The sequence below is a fragment of the Prunus persica genome, chromosome G7, assembly GCF_000346465.2.
Source record: "Prunus persica cultivar Lovell chromosome G7, Prunus_persica_NCBIv2, whole genome shotgun sequence".
Classification (NCBI taxonomy): domain Eukaryota; kingdom Viridiplantae; phylum Streptophyta; class Magnoliopsida; order Rosales; family Rosaceae; genus Prunus; species Prunus persica.
Genome location: NC_034015.1, coordinates 3,737,687 through 3,757,033, shown reverse-complemented (window position 1 = coordinate 3,757,033; position 19,347 = coordinate 3,737,687). Strand labels below are relative to the sequence as shown.

Sequence of the window (19,347 nt, the reverse complement as noted above, 5' to 3'; positions counted from 1 at the left end):
CGCGTGATGTTCCCCGCTCTCAGAATATTCCATCCACCTCGCCACTGTCATAATTAGGGTCATTGTGATCAATAGGGGATTTCGGGGATGATGACAAAATCTCCACATTTTGGCTGGCAATTTTTTTTTATTTATTTATTTTTATCGTTTCCCTCTGCAGCAACTAAATCAAACCGTTGCTTTTTATCCACAAACAGAGCCCTTTTAGATCTATTAGCACCACCGCCGCACAAGCTCCCTCTGTGAATAAACAACCATCTCTTGTGAAAAACCAAACTCAACCCACAATTTTGAATCCAAATCAGACATCACCGGACTTGATCATCCGATTGCAATCTTCGAGGCTACAAGTCATTTGGAGTTGATTGAGCACCAAATGGAGCTCGTTGGCCGAGATGAGGCCGTTGCGGTCCTGGTCGTAGAGATCGAAGGCGTCGCGAAGCTCGGCGGCGTTGCCGTCCCTGGAGCCGGAGACCCAGAAGGCGTTGAACTCATCGAGGCAAGTGAAGTCGTCGCGGTCGGTGTCGAGATCGCCCATGACACGCTGAAGCTCATCGGCAGAGACGCTGGAGCCGAGGGCCTTGAGCATGTTGCCGAGCTCGGAGACGGAGATCTTGCCGTCACCATTGGCGTCGAAGCTTTTGAAGACTCTCTGAAACTCGTCGGTGACAACTAGCTTGGTGTCGACGGATTTTGAGGTTCCGTTAACAAGATTGGATTTCCAGCCATCACTAGGCCTTTTGCTCAATGCCAATCTTTGTCCATCTACCAGCAGCTTGTGAAAGGCACCAGAGTTCTTGATATTCGAATTCAGGAGGATCGCCGCGTCTGCCACGGGATTCTCCTCACTTACAGCATAGATGTTGTGATCAATGATGTCAAGAAGTTTCTATCCGAAACACAGTCTGAGATCATAATCCTTGAAATCAGGACTGAGTTTGGACATGAAGACCCTCCGGACTTTGACAAGTACTTGGTGGATCAACTTGGAGAGTTTTTGATCCATCAGGATGAGCATGTCTTTAACAAGACAATCGCGGAATTGCTGCCAAGGAGAGTGATATGTGTGTGGAAGCCGAGGAAGTCACCTCAGACCAAGGCAGGGAGCAGCCACCAGTTTCAACAAGGAAATTCTTTTACAGGGTGGAGAACACAGTGACACCTCAGGCTGATAACCCGGTTTTATGTGTGAAACCTGTGACGGGTCGGATTCATGACATGAGAGCTGTCGATTTGAGATGGGTTTTCCTCGTAGGTCTCCATCTGGAACCAGCTAATTTCTTCTGGTTTTTCTTCAATGGGTTCAAAGAATTGAAGAATTTGTGATGTGGGTCTTGCAGGGTACTGGCAAGCAATCCGTGTGGCTCTGTACAAAACTGGGTTGGTTTTGGGTGGGCAATCTGGGCTTGGTTTCGAACTGGGTGTCTTGATCAATTTCTGGGATCAAGAAATCAGAGATTTCAGCCGGTTAAAGACTCGTGCTGATAACGTGTTATAAACTAGAGGAATTGGAGAGACAGAAAATTGAGAGAGAACGAGGAAGAGAAAACTGATCTTGATCATTCCTATCAGATCGTATTCTCATTGTTCTGCAAATGTGTATATACAATGAAAGGGTGGAGGAAGCTTCCAATTGGAGGAAGCTTCAGGTGGGCTCCACCTAATATATTTACAACAACAAACTAATTGATCTCTCATAATACTATTTACTACTGTAAAATTTGATGAGATATAATTCCCTTTAATAAACATGTACAATTACTTTGAAAATTATGAAAGAATAAAATATGAGACTATTATGCATAAGAAGTACCTTGCTATCTACAGTTACCCAAAAAAATTTATTATCAATTAACTACAACAAAGATAAATAGTACTCACATACTTGGTAAAAAAAAAAATAAAGAATTTGCCTACAAATACTTACATTTCTATTCATTTCCAAAATGTAGAATTAAGAGGCAACTTGAAATGGACAAGTACTTTTATTGTGGCCAACACCTTTGCAAACACTACATTTATGAGACTTTTCAACTATCTCAAAATTTGAAGGTTCACGCCTTGTAGAGCTAGATTCCTTTCTCTTCTTTGACCCCAGTGGATGTCCTTTATGAGGTTGAATTTTAGGCTCTAGAATTTGGGAAAAAGAAGTACCAACAAATTGAGATAGTTGTCTCTTTATATCATCTTTTTGAAGAATGGATAGTTTTTCATACTTCTCTTTGAAGTTGTTTGGGGGTGGTAGAAATCCACCTAACTCGGGCACGAGAATTGGCCGGGCATGAGAAGAATAACGGTTGGGCCAGGAACTAAAAGGGCACGGTCGGATGAAGTGGGGCTCTAAGTCGCGGTGCACGGCCAGGCTGGAGTTGAAGTTTTAGCAGGGCATGGCTAGAAGAGTCGGCTGGGCTTCTCAATTGCAGAAGTAAGTGCCAGGTGTTGTTGGAGAACGAAGCCAGGCTGGGAGATGAAGATGCGGCCGGGCTACACGCTATCACGGCCAGAACAGATCCAAGGATCTGGAAAATTACGGCTGGGTTTGGAATGGATCTATTGTGGCCGGATTTTTATTGCCCAAGGAGACACAGCCGGAGATGTCCAAGAGAGATGTGGCCAGATTTTAATTGTGGTTGATGCCTAATTTTTCATGACTACAGAGATGAAGGGCTGCAAGGATTCTTGCGGCTGGAGTATTTGGTCTCTTTGAAAATTGGGCAGAAGGGTTTTTGGAGTCCACTTGCCTTAGTATATATATATATATATATACACATGCAGCCAAGTTTTATTAGGAGTGGTGGCCAAGTTTTGTTAGGAGTTGCGGCCAAGTTTTGCTAGAAGTTGTGGCCTCGGTTTTTGGTTTTGAGCAAACAGTTTTGGAGAATGGCAGCTGGAGTATTTGATTTCTTTGTAAACTAGGCTAAACGAGTTTTGAGTTGGAGGTTTGGTTGACTTATTATATATATATTATATGTATTAATATATGCATATATGGGCAAATAAAATCAAATGAGTGCGATTGGAATAACATGGATGGGCTCTTTAAAGTGAAACCTCATTGCCCCATTATATATATATATATATATATTTAATTTGAACTATACAACCCAAGTGGCTAGCTCCAGCCACGTATACATAAAGAAACAATTTTAGAGCTCCACGAATTCAAAGGGCATGAAGGGCACCCTCATGTCATGCCAAGAAACCAAAGGACTAAGTCCAAGACACTATTTTGAGCCCAGAATTTTCGGAGGATTATGTGCACGTGACGGAGACCTCACAAGGAAAGAAATCAAGGAATTTTTTTTATAGTAACTCCGAGTGTTCCAAAGCAAGGAAGAATCAAGCATGTCAGAATATTTCAATCAATGTAGTCCTACGGATTTAGGGGGGCCTTGGAAGGAAAGAAGTTTTAAAAGAGTTGACCTTTGGCCATTCAATGGCCAGCCTATGGGCTGACGAGTGCCCTATATAAACCTTGCTCGATGAAGACATTAGACACACAACATCAGACAGACAAACCTATTTTTCGTCTCGCACTTTTCTTTTCCTAGACTTAGAATTTTACTTTTCATGCACTTAGTGCAGCGAGTTCTTCCTTTTCTTAGTATAAGTTTAAATTCTCTTTCAATTTATATTTTCTTGTAATTTAAATTCAAGTTTATTTAAATTGCTTTACTTTTCATTGTTATCGCACTTCAATTAAGTTTAATTTCAAGTTCATTTTACTTTATTGTTCTTATTGCTTTCATTTTGTTATTGCTTTATTTATCATTTTGATTCATTTTATCACATTTTAATTCTCAGCTTTACATTATTTATCTTTTGTACTTTACTTTACGCATTTGTCTTTAAATTATATTTAAGTTTAAGCACCTTTACTTTACGCACTTGTTCTTCGTTTCATTACGTTTCACCTTCAATCTTCATCTCCACCCACTCCACATCATTTGGTCACTCACGTAAAGCCTTGACCTCGAGGTAGTGCAAGAACCTATGCCGTGAGGAGGTTCCTTGCTCAGCCGAACAATTGTTTGATTAAAGTTAGATCTCGAACGCAACATATCCATCTACTCACATTCCATTCAAGCCCAAATTCGGGGCTTGGTGGTGGCATGCCCCGCACTCAAAAGAAGAAGGACCAAAAGTTCATTCTGTCGGCCGCCTCAGCCGAAAAAAGGGAAACATAATTTGGCACGCTAGGTGGGATACACTCTATGAGCGACTGGAAGGAATGGCAACATTCCTATCAGCCAATGAACTACAACGGCTATGATTCTTATGACTCGAATAGCCAATCCATCGGCCAATACTATGGTCAATATAATTTTACCCATAAAGGTGGGCCTAACAACCAATATGGCTCAAGTAGTCAATTTGGTGGCCAATATGGTAGGCACAACTGTGTTGGAGGATTTGGTGACCAATATGGTGGGCACAACTATATTGGCAGATATGATCCTATGAACCAAAATGGTTCGAATGATCAAAATGGCTTTGGTGGCAAAACCAATCAAGGTGGCTATAACGGCCAATACAATTCTACATATCAATATGGCTCTGGTAGCCAGTTCAATGGCTAGCATGACGGAAACAACAATTATGGCCAAAATAATATGATATATCAAAATTATGCGAATGGCCAACATGGCTATAATGGCCAGTACAATCAAGTGGTCGGAGGACAATACACTTACCCAGATGCCCAAAATAATCTGGCCATATCTATGATCAGCCTAGTTATGGCTCCCACCAAACGAATCATCCTAATGGCTATAATGGCCAAAATGTTCTTAGCGTAAGCGAGAGGCCATAAGTTGACCGCATGGACAAAGAACATCAAAATTTCATAAAGGAAATATCTAAAGTGAAAGATGTATTTATGGAGATGGCAGTTTCCAATGAACTTTTGATCCAACATCTGCGTGAAATCTCCTTGCGACTTGCGATCAAAGTGCAAGTTCTTAGCCAACAAGCCGAGGGCAAACTCTCAACCCCAACTTTGATTCTCAGTCGCAAGAGGAAAATTCTCATGTGGTTGCAAGTTGGCCACCCATTCCATCTACTCCTCTAGAGGAAAGTGAGGTTAGTAGGGAATATGAGAGTGAGAAAGAAATGGGCGAGATGACCTAAGGATCAAATGTTCAAGTTGATCGTCCTATTGAGAGCTTGACATTGGTTGAGGAAAAGGAGTCTACCCAAGGGGATGAGGCCCAAAAGATGGTCACCGATGAAAATTACAATATGGTCCAACCCAAGGCCACTATCCTAGGATGTAATAGCTTACCACCTAGTGAAGAAAGAGGTCGAAGCACGACCCAAGGTGGAATCATAATAGACATGATTGTAGAAGAAAAACTCGACATTGCGAGACCATAATTGCAAGTAGTCAAGTTTGTTAAGCCCCAGCCAAAGGCCAAGATTCGCCGACCAAGTGGATTTGGAGGGCATGAAGGGTTAGCCAAAGTGATGACCAAAAGTCATTTGGGTAGTGCTAGTCATCCTAGTATTTCAACCCATCGCCAACAAAATGGCAAGATCTGAGTTGAGAATAAGAAGGGCTTCAAGGTTGGAGTAAAACATGGTTGGCCACCGCCATGGTCTCCATGACAATTTTGTTCTACATGGCCACCTACTAGGTAGGCCATTAAGATTCAAATAAAGGTCATGGTTCGTTCTTGAATGAATTGGCCACTTAGTTATAATAAAAATAATAATTAAAAAAATACCAAAAAAGGGCTCAGAGTGAGTTTCGTCGGCGAAAGATGAATGACGCCATAATTTCGACCACAGAGGTGGAAGTTTGTGACTTTTGGGCGAAAGATGAATTAGGGCCATGTCCATCACCCAAGTAATCCACTAGAGGGATTCACATCACTTCGACCATAATTAGATGGTTGGTTCACTCCTCATGTATACTCTGCAACAAAATGTTTCGACTGCTCAACAAGGCCAAAATGGTCTCGGCTGAACCACGGTCATGACCAAAATGATTTGGGCCGAGACCCGGCCATCGATCCCGACCATGTGTTGCTTGAAGATGTTTCGAAAGTCGTCAGAGGACCATTGTTCAGGCCAAATCCTGCCACTTCATTGGAAATCCAACAACTCATCCGTGCAATGAAGATGTCAAACAACCTCAACGATCAACGAATACAAGAGGTGATTCAAACCATTCCTCTAACCATGGCCACTCAATCAAGGAGAGGTTTGATTGATTGCTAGGCCAACAAAATGGCTAAAATGGAATTGAGAGGCGCCAAATAGAGTGCCAATGGCAGGGCCTCAAGCGGAGGCCCAACCAAATTTTTTTTGGAATTAATGTACCCCAACCTAATCCACTAGCTGGGGGCAACCTAACCTTAGCGGTTAATGTTCCGCCGATGTGAAACAATCCATATGTGGTTAATGTCTCGCCATAAAATCAATTCAGCCCACAAGTTCACTAAGGGACCGGAGCCAATTTTGCTGGTCCTCATATCAACCAATTCGCTAGGGTCAGTGGTTGGAATAATCTCAGCGGAAATGCGGACAACCCGTCGCTAGGAAACCAAGCAATTGATCGAGGTGCAGTCGAACAAATGGTTCAAGATATGGTGCCCCATGCTAGGAGCATTGGTAAGCCAGTTACTGGAGGCCATATCTGGAGAACTTTGATCAAGATGAATTTTCGAGGGGTTTCAAGGGGAACAAACCAAACTTTGGCAGGAGAAGAATTACGGTTGGAGGTGCTTAAATGGCGTGTGGCCACATTTTTCGAATAGTTAATGTGGCGGCCGGCTTTTGGTGCACAAAGTATGTCTAGAGTTGCGGCCGGATAGAGCCCAAGGATATTGTGGCTAGGTATCGAAGCTTATAGCTATGGCCAGATTTCGGAGTCTAACAAAAATACGGGCTAGGGGCTAAAGAATGTGGCCTAGTTTTGTGGATGAAGAATGTGGCCCAGTTTTTTAGTTGGAGATGTGGTAGGATTTTGGTGGAGTCGCAGCCAGGCCTTGAATTGCGAGGCAACCGGGTGAAGTTGCGCAGTGAGATGCAGCTGGGCATGGCTAGAGGAGTTGGGGCGTGCGAGAAGACGGCTGAAACTGCTAGAGAATTTGGGAGATCTTGGCCGGGTTTCGAAGGATTGCTGCAACTGGGTTTTGTTGGGCTGGAGTCTTATAGCTTTAGTGGTTGAGATTTGGAGCAGCTGAAGCTCTGGAGGTTTTGCAAAGATGTGGCCAGCTAGAAAGTGGTGGCTAGAATTGGCGGGTGGTGCTCGATTTCTTTTGCGATTGGGGTTTTAAGGTTGTAAAAAATGATGATGGGTTGGAGGGTTTTAGACTGAGCCCTCCTTATCTTATTTTGTATTTATATAATATTATATATATACGGATATATATATATATATATGTATACGGATATGAGAATACTGCCGAGGTCTTTTTGATGGGGCTAGATTGAAGGATTTTTGGGCAATTGAAATATGAGAACTTTATTATATATTTTATGTAATAAAAATGAGGAGCAACAAGAGAGTCGGCAGACATCTTAGCCAACTTTCCATAGAGATTCGATGAAACCCTCCATGTCTAGAACTACGACGATCCACGCAATATATCTCAAAGATATAGATTCAGAAGAAAGAGGTGATGAGGTTTACCTAGAGGAGGAAAAAGAGTCGGCCAGAGTAAACTTGGCCGAGATTATGGCCAAAGCGCCGTATGTGTGCAAGGCTTTGTCTAACGCCTCTAAGGATTAAAGGCCGACCACGGCCCAAATGTCCAAGTTTAGTGGAACCTCCTAAAAGGCGGTCGTGACAAAGTCCTATACGTTTGATATTTCTAAAGCCAAACAAATTTTTGACCAACTTTTAAAAGAAAATATCATAAAATTGTGTAATGATCATGATATTCCGTCGACTAATGAACTTAGAAATAAAACTTATTGCAAGTTTCACAATGTGTGGTCTCATACGACTAACAATTGTTTGATTTTTTGGAATGCCGTGCAGGATCTCATCGATCGGAACATCTTGAAATTTCCGGAGAAAGTTACAATGGGCGTTGACCAGAATTCTTTCCCAAATGCTTAAGTCAACATGGTGAACGCTAACTTCCCAAGGCCAGACCAACCTAGGCCAAGGTTGGATTTCAGTGGCTCAACAAAGGCTGCGGCAGAAAGAAGGGCAATGGAGATTCCGGCGGACCCTAAGGCAAGGGGCAAGGCCAAAATGTTTCCTGAGGTGGCCAAGGTTCTCGAGACAAAAGTTTTGACCAAGAAAGAACCACCAAAGGCCATTGTGCTATGCAGTCGATGCCAATGCTAGGTGACCCTCGAATTGGTTCCGCTAAAGCCCAAGGAGCCAACCAAGGAACCCACCAAGGGGCTGATTAAGGAGCCAACCAAAGATCAATTCCAGGTGAGCAGATCTAGGAGTTTTGAAAGGAGTATGATAACAAATTTGGCCGAAAATTACGGCCTGCATATCCCAAGAGGCAGGATGGAATTGAGGCCGAACAAACGGCCATTGCATGAGTACCAAGATAGGTACGAGAGGTCAAGATATCAGCCGAAGAGGAAAAATCAACATGCCCCTCTAAGGTATGAAGACATTGATTCACCAGACTCAAAATCGAAGCATGTGGATTTCAGTGGGAGAAGGCAAAAGCCGAGATATGCCCTATGTGTCAAGACCCTGCCCGGCGGACGGGAGTGGTGTCCCAACTTTCAAGGTGCCGAACACAAAAGCGGGCCAATGGTATACAAGCAGAGGCCCAAAACTCCCACTAGTACCCCTGAGCAAACGAGAAGGGCTCAAAGGCAATATGCCACCACTTGCAAGGCGAAGTTAGAATGGGCAGACAAAAGGCAAGCTCAACGTGATCGATTGGTCAAGCTTCAAGAGAAGCTTTGATTGGAGGAATTGGAGTTGGCCAAGGCCGATGCTGTCGCTTCCTTGAAGGCGGCTGAAGGCGAGGAAATAAAAATACGTCGAAAATGGGTGAATGGGCAAGTCATGATAACAGTCCCGGAAGAGCCAATCAAGATGATGGGAGATAAACCTTTGAAGGTTGGAAAGGCAAGGGTGGCTTCGGCGAAAGCGAAGCTTTCCGGTCGCCAAGGCCCCAGTCGTGACCAAAGTGGCTCAGCCTACCAAGGTTAAGAAGAAAGAGGAAAATTACCAAAACATGGTCCAATAAGCTGGGCATGAGCCCCATATGATATTAAGTGAACCAAAGGGAGGCTGAAGACAAAAAGCTCTACGAAGACGATGAGGAGTATGTTGATAACGAGTATATACAGGAACTTCCGGAATAGGCTATAGAACAACTTGAGAAACGCAAGGGAGAGATGGCCAAATTTGAGAACGAATTGAAGGTGGGCAAGGTCAAAGTGAAGTTTGGAGACTTTGACGAGGTAAATGCCATGGTTATTACACTCCCACTATTTTCCGTAGGTCGGCCAGATCAATCTAATTGTATGGATAAAGATGTGTTCAATGAGGTTGAGTCCATGGTCCAAATGGAAGGGGCCAAAGAAATTAAGGTGGCCCAAGAAATTCCAAAGGAATGCAATGCCCAATCTTGCATCATGGTGCCCAAAATGGAGGAGAAATTGCCAGAGAGGGTGTGCTATGAGATGCTCACCAAGAAAATGTCCTCCCACCTTAAGCTTGTGTACGTGGGCGCTCATTTTGATGGAGTTTTGATGAGCAAGGTCCTTGTAGATACATGGGCTACGGTTAACATCCTCTCGGCCTAAATCTTGAGGAAACTGAAAAAGGGCTCAAATGAATTGATTCCGACTGAGGCAAACGATTAGTGGGTTTGTGGGAGACACCATGACTTCAAGGGAGATTATCCTACTCCAAGTTAGAAGGGAGCAAAAGGTTAGAATGATTGCCTTCTTTGCGGTGGAGACAACCCATTTCAATGCTTTGTTAGGCCTAGATTGGATCCATGGGAGTAGTGTGTACCCTCTTCACTTCATCAATTTTTACAATTTTGGCATGAGGATGGAAGTGTAGAGATTGTTCAGGCTGATGCACGGCACTTCATGGTTTCCTCCCACGCGTTGGAGGCAAAATTTTATGAGGATGATATTGGGCCTCTTTATTTTACGAGGTCAAATATGAACGGCCGACTTATAGGAGTCAGCCTAAAAGTTGATAGACTTGGGGGCACACGATGCCCAAGTAAATGGGGAGCACCCCACAATAGCTGATTTCTTCTCTCTTAATTAGTGATACAACCATAGAGGAATAAAAAAGGCAGCGATGGAAGACACTTTGAGATGTCTATACAGTTTTTGGGCCGAAAGAGCGGCCGAGCAAGGGTCCACCGCTAACTTAGTGGAATTTCTTCATAAAGGTTCGGAAGATGATGCACTCAAGCTTGAGGAAGTAGAGTTGGTGCCAAGCGAGATGGATGATTCGAAGGCGGAAGTCCAAGACCTTTTGGTGGAAATCAACTTGGGGACGGAAGACAACCATCGACCAATCTACATTAGGTCTAATGGAGCTAAAACTTCGGGCCAAGATGGAAGAGCTTTTGAGAGAGTAAAAGGATTGCTTTGCTTGAGAATACACCGAGATGCCCTGATTGAGTCGTGACTTGGTCGAGCATCGCTTACAAACGGTGGAATATTTTAAGTCTTAAAAGAAGCCGCCCCATCGGATGTCAACAGAAGTAGAATTACAAGTCAAGGAAGAAATTGTAAGACTTGTGAAAGCCAAATTTGTTAGGCCAAATTTGTAAGTCATGACTTTGGGGTTTCCGTCGAGAATTTCATAGGATTCTTGGTGCACCAAAGGGGAATTCAAATTGATTAAAATGAGGCTAAGGGCCAGTTTGGCATTGCAGTGCTGTGAAAGTAATCGCTGTCAGATTTACTGTGAGAGAAATCAGCTGTGAGAGAAAGTAGTTTGGCGTTTGGTAAACTTTTTGTTAAAAGTGTTGTTGGTACTGATTCCCGCATAATCAGAAAATGATTGCTGCATAATCATTAAACCCAGCGCATCTTTGAAACTGGTTCCTGGATAATCAGAAAATGAAAGCACCTCATTAGCTGCTTTCTCTTATAGCTTTATCTCACAACAATTTTTAACAATAAGTGATTTTATCATAGTTTACCAAACGGGTTGAGCTTCCCAAAATTTTTTAAAAATCACTTATCACCCCCAAATAAGCAATGCGAAACTAGCACTAAGGCTATCATTAATGTGCCCCATTCAAAAAACAAGGTGTGCAAAGTTTGTTGGGCTAAATTAACTTTCTCCAAAGGTTCATTGCCAACTTCGTGGGAAAAGTTGAGTCATTCTCTTTTTTGCTAAAACTCAAGGATGAATAGGAATTTCGGTGGGAGGAAACGCACCAAAAACCATTAGAAGCCATTAAAGAGTTTTGGCCAAGCCTCAAGTGCTCATTCCACCAAGGTAGGGCCGACTCTTGAAATTGTGTATTTTGGCCGTGGAGAACTCCATCGGAAGTTTGTTATCCCAAGACAAGGATAAGAAGAGCAAGCGTTATATTACCCTAGCCGAATTTTAATTGTCACCACAAGAGAATACTCGCCGGTGGAGAAACTTGGCTTACCCATGTACTTTACCGCAACCAAGTTGAGGTGGGCAAAGTTCACTAAAAAATAGGGCCAAAAAATGGCCTCGGCATCCAGCCCGATTCAAAATTTAAAAAAGTGCGAGGTGAGCAAAAAGTCTCAAACTTTAGAAATTGAGAGGTCTTGGGTTTCGATTTGCTTACCTCTACACCAATTCCAAGCCAAGCAAGTTGAGGGGGCAATGTTTGGGGGTGGTAGAAATCCACCTAACTCGGGCACGAGAATTGGCCGGGCATGAGAAGAATAACAGTCGGGCTAGGAACTGAAAAGGCACGGCAGGATGAAGTGGGGCTCTAAGTCGCGGGGCAGAGCTAGGCTGGAGTTGAAGATTCAACAGGGCATGGCTAGAAGAGTCGGCTAGGCTTCTCAATTGCAGAAGTGACCGGCCAAGTGTTGCTCGAGAATGAAGCCATGCTGGGAGATGAAGATGCGGCCGGGCTACACGCTATCACGGCCGAAACAGATCCAAGGGTCTGGAAAATTGCGGCAGGGTTCAGAATGGATGTATTGCGGCCAGATTTTTGTTGCCCAAGGAGATGCGGACGGGGATGTCCTAGAGAGATGCGGCCATATTTTAGTTGTGGTTGATGCCCAATTTTTCATGACTAGAGAGATGAATGGCAGCAAGGATTCTTGCGGCTGGAGTATTTGGTCTCTTTGAAAATTAGGCGGAAGGGTTTTTGGAGTCCACTTGCCTTAGTATATATATATATATATATATACATGCGGCCAAGTTTTATTAGCAGTGGCGGCCAAGTTTTGTTAGGAGTTGCGGCCAAGTTTTGCTAGAAGTTGAGGCCCCATTTTTTGATTTTGAACAAACAGTTTTGGAGAATGGCAGTTGGAGTATTTGATTTCTTTGTAAACTAGGCTAAACGGGTTTAGAGTTGGAGGTTTGGTTGACTTAATTTATATATATATATATATATATGAATTTAATTTGAACTATACAACCCAAGTGGCTAGCTCTAGCCACATATACATAAAGAACAATTTTAGAGCTCCACGAATTCAAAGGGCATGAAGGGGCACCCTCATGTCATGCCAAGAAACCAAAGGTCTAAGTCCAAGACACCGTTTCGAGCCCAGGATTTTTGGAAGATTATGGTGCACGTGATCGAGACCTCACAAGGAAAGAAATCAAGGGATTTTTAATAGTAACTCCGAGTGTTCCAAAGCAAGGAAGAATCAAGCATGTCAAAATATTTCAATCAATGCAATCCTACAGATTTAGGGGGGCCTTGGAAGGAAATAAGTTTTAAAAGAGTTGACCTTTGCCCATTCAATGCCAGCCCATGGGCTGACGAGTGCCCTATATAAACCTTGCTCGACGAAGACATTAGACACACAACATCAGACAGACAAACCTATTTTTTGTCTCGCACTTTTCTTTTCCTAGACTTAGGATTTTACATTTCATGCACTTAGTGTAGTGAGTTCTTCCTTTTCTTAGTATAAGTTTAAATTCTAGTTCAATTTATATTTTCTTGTAATTTAAATTCAAGTTTATTTCAATTGCTTTACTTTTCATTGTTATCGTACTTCAATTAAGTTTAATTTCAAGTTCATTTTACTTTATTGTTCTTATTGCTTTCATTTTGTTCTTGCTTTATTTATTGCTTTGATTCATTTTATCGCACTTTAATTCTTGATTTTACGTTATTTATCTTTTGCACTTTACTTTACGCATTTGTTTTTGAATTATATTTAAGTTTAAGCACCTTTACCTTACGCACTTGGTCTTCGTTTCATTACGTTTCACTTTCAATCTTCAGCTCCACCCACTCTACATCAGTTGGTCACTCACGTCAAGCCTTGACCTCGAGGTAGTGAAAGAACCTATGCCATGAGGAGGTTCCTTGCTTAGCCGAACAATTGTTTGATTAAAATCTCAGACGCAACATATCCATCTACTCACATTCCATTCAAGCCCAAATTCGGGGCTTGGTGATGGTACGCCCCGCACTCAAAAGAAGAAGGACCAAAAGTTCCTTCTGTCGGCCGCCTCGGCCGAAAAGAGGGAAACATAAGTCCAATCGAAGACTACTTATCTGATCATCTTCATCATCCAAACTTGCATGTTGATCATTGTTAAACAATCGTGCATCGATCCTCCACTGATTATATATGGCATTTAAAGGCAATACTTGAATTTTCATATCCTTAATCATGTGTCCACAAGGAATACCCATCATTTTGAAAAAATGGCGTATGCATTGAGATGAAAGATTACGATATTTTGCAGCTTCATGTTGCTTGTATAACTCATCTAAAAAGAAAACATAGATACATGAGTAACAACTTCTTCAAAGAATGGAATCCGTAGTCTATGTGGAACACGAACCTTTTCACTTGAGAGTTGAGTTTGGATTTCTTGAAATTGATGTTCAATAGCAAGACATGTTTTTTTCTTTTACCTCACGAAGACCTCCTGTTGAAACTTGAAGATATACTTCTTTAGTGTTGCATCTGCATCTTCAGCTCTTGAAGTAGCCCGATTACCTAAGTGTACAACCTCATCTATCCATGCACTTACAAATTTTTCTTTCAATGGCAGCCAAGTACCTCCAATATAGTTCAAAACAACTGCATTCTCCTTGTACTCATTTTCAATACGATCCCAAGCTTTATCGAATGATGATTCATTCAGAGATTTGATTAAATCAGCCCAAGTAGACAGGAAAGCAACCCAATCAACTTCTTTTCTAAAATGAGGTTTACAATTTGCAAGAATGTTTTTCTCAATATGCCACACGCATAACAAATTACAAGCACTTGGGAATACAATGCATATAGCATTCATTAAGGCCAATTTTCTGTCTGATATGATCACCAATGGCTGATTATGAACTCCCAAAATTTTATTGAACATTTCTAGAGCCCACACATAATCCTTCTCTTCAGACAAAACAAGAGTAGAATGAAGTGTTGAAACTTGAAACTCTTATTATATCCAATAATGGCATCTTATACTTATTAGTTTTATAAGTGCAATCCATCAAAAAGACACATGGGTAACTCTTACTCAATTCAATTGACATAGGATGAGCACAGAACAAATGAGTCAAATGCCCTTCTTGGTGATACTCAATGTTATAAGAGAAACCACCTTCACCAAGTTCATCCAATAATGCTTGAATAACCGTACATCCTGTTAGGCTCTCCTCCAAAATTTTATCCTTCTTATTGTAAATGTTTTGGGAAATTGCTCAAAGATTAGGATTGCTTTGTCAAAGTGAATAGAGAATTTGGCACCGTGGTATACCAAATTTCTTTAATCTGCATAATTTCCTCATTTGAAAATCGACAACAATAGGGATGTCCAAACATGTCCGTTGAAGGTTCATAATTATGCAACAAAATTTTAATCTCCAACTTCCAATATCCTTGAAGTTTCCTTTTCTATTTGCCCCAAATTTCAAATGGACAGTTTGTGAGGCAAGATGCTGATTTCTTTTTTCTTTCCTCTAGTGGAACTTTTCTGCATTTATATTTACCACCTCTACCAAGGACAACATATTTCTCATATTTAGATCTTCTAATAACTAGTGCATACCCTTACGCATAGGCAATCTTATGAGTAGTTCAATGAGGTCTTCCCGACTTTGAAATTTTTTTGTTTGTCAAAGAGAGCATTTTGTCACTTTTATCAATCGATGCTTCACTGCCTATATCACAAACCATCCAATTTATATAAAGGCAAAAAGTCATTTTGGTCCCTTTAGTTTACTATTTTTATCACTTAGGTCATTGTAGTTTCAATCTGATCAATTTTACCCTTGTAGTTTCAATTCCAAGCAATTCAAGGACAACTCCCAATTCTTGTAAAATTATTCCAACTTCCGTTACTTACTGAAATTGTGCCCCTTACTTAGAGGGGCATTTAGTCCAATATTGCAGCCCTTAGCCAACCACCCGACAGCCACCCATTAGCTCCTCCCCAACCACTTTTACCAAATTGAAATCACATGGAATTATTTTAAAAAAATGAAAAGAAAAAAAAAAACCCAGCAGCCCTTCCCCAACCATCCCCACCTTCTCCCCTCCCTATTCCCCCTCTTGATTGAACCTGCTTCTCTCCCTGCACAGCCACATTTTCCCCTCTCTCTAAGAACCACCAAAACCTTAATTTTTGAAAAACCCAATCTACATCCTACATAGCTAGTTGCAATTATCCAAATCAAACCCTATCTGACAAGCCAAAATCTCTTGAGATATGTGACCCAAATTCGAGATAATGGTAAAGGTTCATAATTTTCTCACCATTGTTGTGGGAGATATTGTAGCCCATGCGCAAGAGTCATCAAGAAGATCTTATAAAAGCCTAGAAAGGAAAGTGCAGGGGCTAAGTTCTGTGGAGAATATTGAAGTTGAAAGTGAAGAGCTTTGCTTTTCGTAGAGGCTATGGGGACTTCAAAACCCAAGTCACAGATCTCATAAAAAAATCCCAAGAAATAAAAAGAGAATTTTGCTTGAGCATGGAGGGAGGAACTTGGATGCTTGAAAGGAAAAAAAGGTACAAGAAGGGATGCTGGGTGGCTCTGGAAGTGTTTGGGGAGATTGGACCAAAATGCCCTTCCATGTGAAGGGCACATGTTTAATAAGTAATGGAAGTTAAAGTAATTTGACAGGAAATTGAAGTTTGTCCTTAAATTGCTTGAAATTGAAACTATAGGGACAAAATTGATCAAATTGAAACTACAGGGACCTAAGTGGTACAAGTGGTAAACTACACGGACCAAAAGTGACTTTTTGCCTTATATAAAACATAAACTACACATTACCTACAGCTATGAAGAATGTTTATGTTTCACTGCCTATCACATATTAGTTAAGAATGAATATATATAATAGCAGAGGTACTGCTATGAGACATTTCGTCGAGCAGCTTGTAGGCACCTCCAAGGGGTCGAACTAGTAGGTCACCACGACCTCTATCCAAGGGCAAAAATAAAGAGATAGTAGTGCCAATAATTTAAACTTGTCTATGTGTGCACATGAGAAGATAAGAGGGCAAAAGAAAGACATATCTTAAAACAAAAAAAACCTCAAAATTGAATTACAATTCATCAGAGCACCAATTATTTTGTAAAACTCAACCTATGAATAAGATAATAGGTAATGCTCAGCAAAGTGAATTTCTTTTTAATACAAAAACATCTTCTAGATTTCAAAAAGCTTCCTTGTGGACACAGATGTAAACCATCAATGCTCAGCATCTCCCCACAAGGTTAACAAATCCCTTATGAAAAGGTTAAACATAAAGATACACACACATACTTAAAACCAATATGCTAATTCACTGCTAATAATCGATAAGTTAGATTAAGTAAGAAATGAAACATACCATGCATAATATCTTGAGAATTTGAATGATTACTAAATTCTGTCATTCCACTCAAACCACTGGTGCCCACCATATCTAAAATCCTCTACGACTCAGACTCCAATTTTTGTTCTTCATCCATAGCTAAGCTTTCACGAATAATTAAGAGTATTTGCTTTGGGTAAGAGAAGGATTGTTCTATTTCATGACTTGCTTTGAGAGTAGCTCTGGGTATGAGAAGTGGGAAAGACATAATGAAGGAGAAGAATAGGGTTTAGGTATCAAAACAGAAGAAGCTCTGACTTCTTTTTTATTTTTTGGTTTCATTTTCTGTTAACTTTTCTTAATTTTAATTATCAAAACATTAATTCAGAGTAAGAGTAGAATAGGAACGAGAAAGAACAAAAAAGAAAAAATTGATTAAAAAGCAAAAAGTAGTGTAAGTGGAGAAAATGGGAGTGGGAAAATCAACTCCCATATTTAATTGTCAAAAAGATAGGCCTTGGGCCTTGGGGCACTTGGGCACTTTTAGATTTAAATTAATATTTTAGTTTCGAATTAATAATAATTTTTTATTAATTCGGATTAGTTTAATTAACTGTTTTCTAACAATTATTACTCTTATTATAAGGTTTCAAAGGTTTATTTAAATCAAACAAAGCCTCATTCGTGATATACAAAAAAAGCATTCTACAAGCACATTTCATCTTGTCTAAGAGGAAAACAAACAAAGTTTGTCAGATTCTAAGTCCGAGTGCTAGGGCTTAGAATACAGATTGTTGAATTTTAGGAGGCAGTCACCTACAGAACTTCAAGCACCGAGAAGGGGTGAAATACAAAAGAAAGTAAATGGTTGAATATTCTGTTGTATTACCAACGTCAAATACTACAATACATATATACAGTAATAGCCTTCTATCAACCCTACTATTAAGGCTTTGAAGACATGATCCAATATTAGTGGGATTTGACCTACACTAATTTGGGCAAGTAAAGATATTACAAATATTTACAAAGATATTTCCTAATACTCCCCCCTCAAGTTGGAGAGTGAATATCATGAAGTCCCAACTTGTCGCGCAATGTCACAAATTGATCCTTCCCCAAGGCCTTCGTAAAAATATCTGCCAATTGGAAGCGTGTAGGTACGTACGAAGGACTAATTATTCCAGCTTGTAGTTTTTCTCGAACTATGTGACAATCAATTTTGATGTGCTTTGTACGCTCATGGAAAACAGGATTAGCGACAATATACAAAGCTGACTAATTATCACAAAACAATGGTGCAGGAGCTATCTGTGGGACTTTTAAATCCTGTAGTATAAAGCGTAACCAAGTCAGCTCCAAACATGTGTTGGCCATAGCTCGATATTCAGCTTCTGCTGATGATCTTGAAACATTGGTTTGTTTCTTGGATTTCCATGAGATGAGTGAATTGCGAAGAAAAATACAGTATCCTGTAACTGATCTCCTTGTCGCACGACAACCTCCCCAGTCTGAATCACAAGAAGCTTTTAATGTAAGATTGTTGGTGGCAGAAAATAACAAACCCTGACCTGGAGTCCCCTTGAGGTATTTAAGGACCCGTATGGCAGCATCCCAATGAGGTCTGCGAGGCTGATGCATGAATTGACTTAGTGTTCGAACAGGATAGACTATATCAAGCCTTGTGACAGTAAGGTAGATCAATCGGCCAACCAGTCTCCTGTATTTGGTTGGATCATTCAGTAATTCTCCATCTGTGGGAGTGAGTTTCAAATTCTGTTCCATTGGGAACTTGTCTGGGCATGCGCCTAAAAGTTCTGAATCCTGCAAAATATCAAGTGCATACTTTCTTTGAGACATGAAAATACCTTTCTTGGAACGAGAGAATTCAATGCCCAGAAAATATTTCAAATCTCCAAGATCTTTGATGCGGAAGCGATTGAGAAGGAACTTTTTGAGACGTTCCATATAATGACCCAAACCTAAAATTCATATTTAATTAGTAATTTCTTATGCGGAAAGACAATTTTGCCCTTGGAATAAATTATGAACCCAAAGTTGACTTTTTGACCGAAAAGGAATTTGACAATTCCACATACGCTGTTGCATAGAGCACGTTGACACGAGTTCATAGACACGAAGTGGACTCGAATCGGAGTTTTAACGAAGAAAATACGATTAAAATATCACGAAGGGCAAAACGGTAATTAGGAAAAATCAGATTTTTTATATAACCTCAGTTTTTCTCTTTCTCTCTCTCTCTCTCTCTCTCTCTCTCTCTCTCTCTCCCGTCGCAAACCCCCCCCCCCCCCAGTGAGTTTTTTTCGATCGCCGTCGCCGCCACAGACCACCGCCGACGACGAGACCGGTGTCGTTTGAACCGCTGCCACCTCCTCTATCCTTTCTGACCATTCTCCGCCCGTGGAACCGCCGGCGCTGGC

The 19,347-nt window shown here is 41.1% G+C and overlaps 2 protein-coding genes across 2 annotated transcripts; both read right to left on the bottom strand.

The window, feature by feature from the left end:
* On the bottom strand, nt 302-1,018 carry LOC18770697 (probable calcium-binding protein CML27). Its single transcript, XM_020568866.1, has 2 exons — nt 974-1,018; nt 302-889 (listed from the first exon to the last, which is right to left on the bottom strand). The coding sequence occupies exons 1-2, from the start codon at nt 1,016-1,018 to the stop codon at nt 302-304; spliced, it is 633 nt and encodes a 210-aa protein (XP_020424455.1).
* On the bottom strand, nt 18,185-18,874 carry LOC109950314 (uncharacterized mitochondrial protein AtMg00810-like). The gene has a single exon (XM_020568865.1). It carries the CDS (start codon nt 18,872-18,874, stop codon nt 18,185-18,187), a length of 690 nt encoding a protein of 229 aa, XP_020424454.1.

Excerpts from the sequence above, each read along its gene's own strand:
- LOC18770697 (XM_020568866.1), bottom strand. The coding sequence starts at position 1,018 with ATGCTCATCCTGATGGATCAAAAACTCTCCAAGTTGATCCACCAA. Across the intron at positions 890-973 it reads TCTCCAAGTTGATCCACCAA|AAACTTCTTGACATCATTGA; the intron begins GTACTTGTCAAA and ends TGTTTCGGATAG.
- LOC109950314 (XM_020568865.1), bottom strand. The coding sequence starts at position 18,874 with ATGGAACGTCTCAAAAAGTTCCTTCTCAATCGCTTCCGCATCAAAGAT.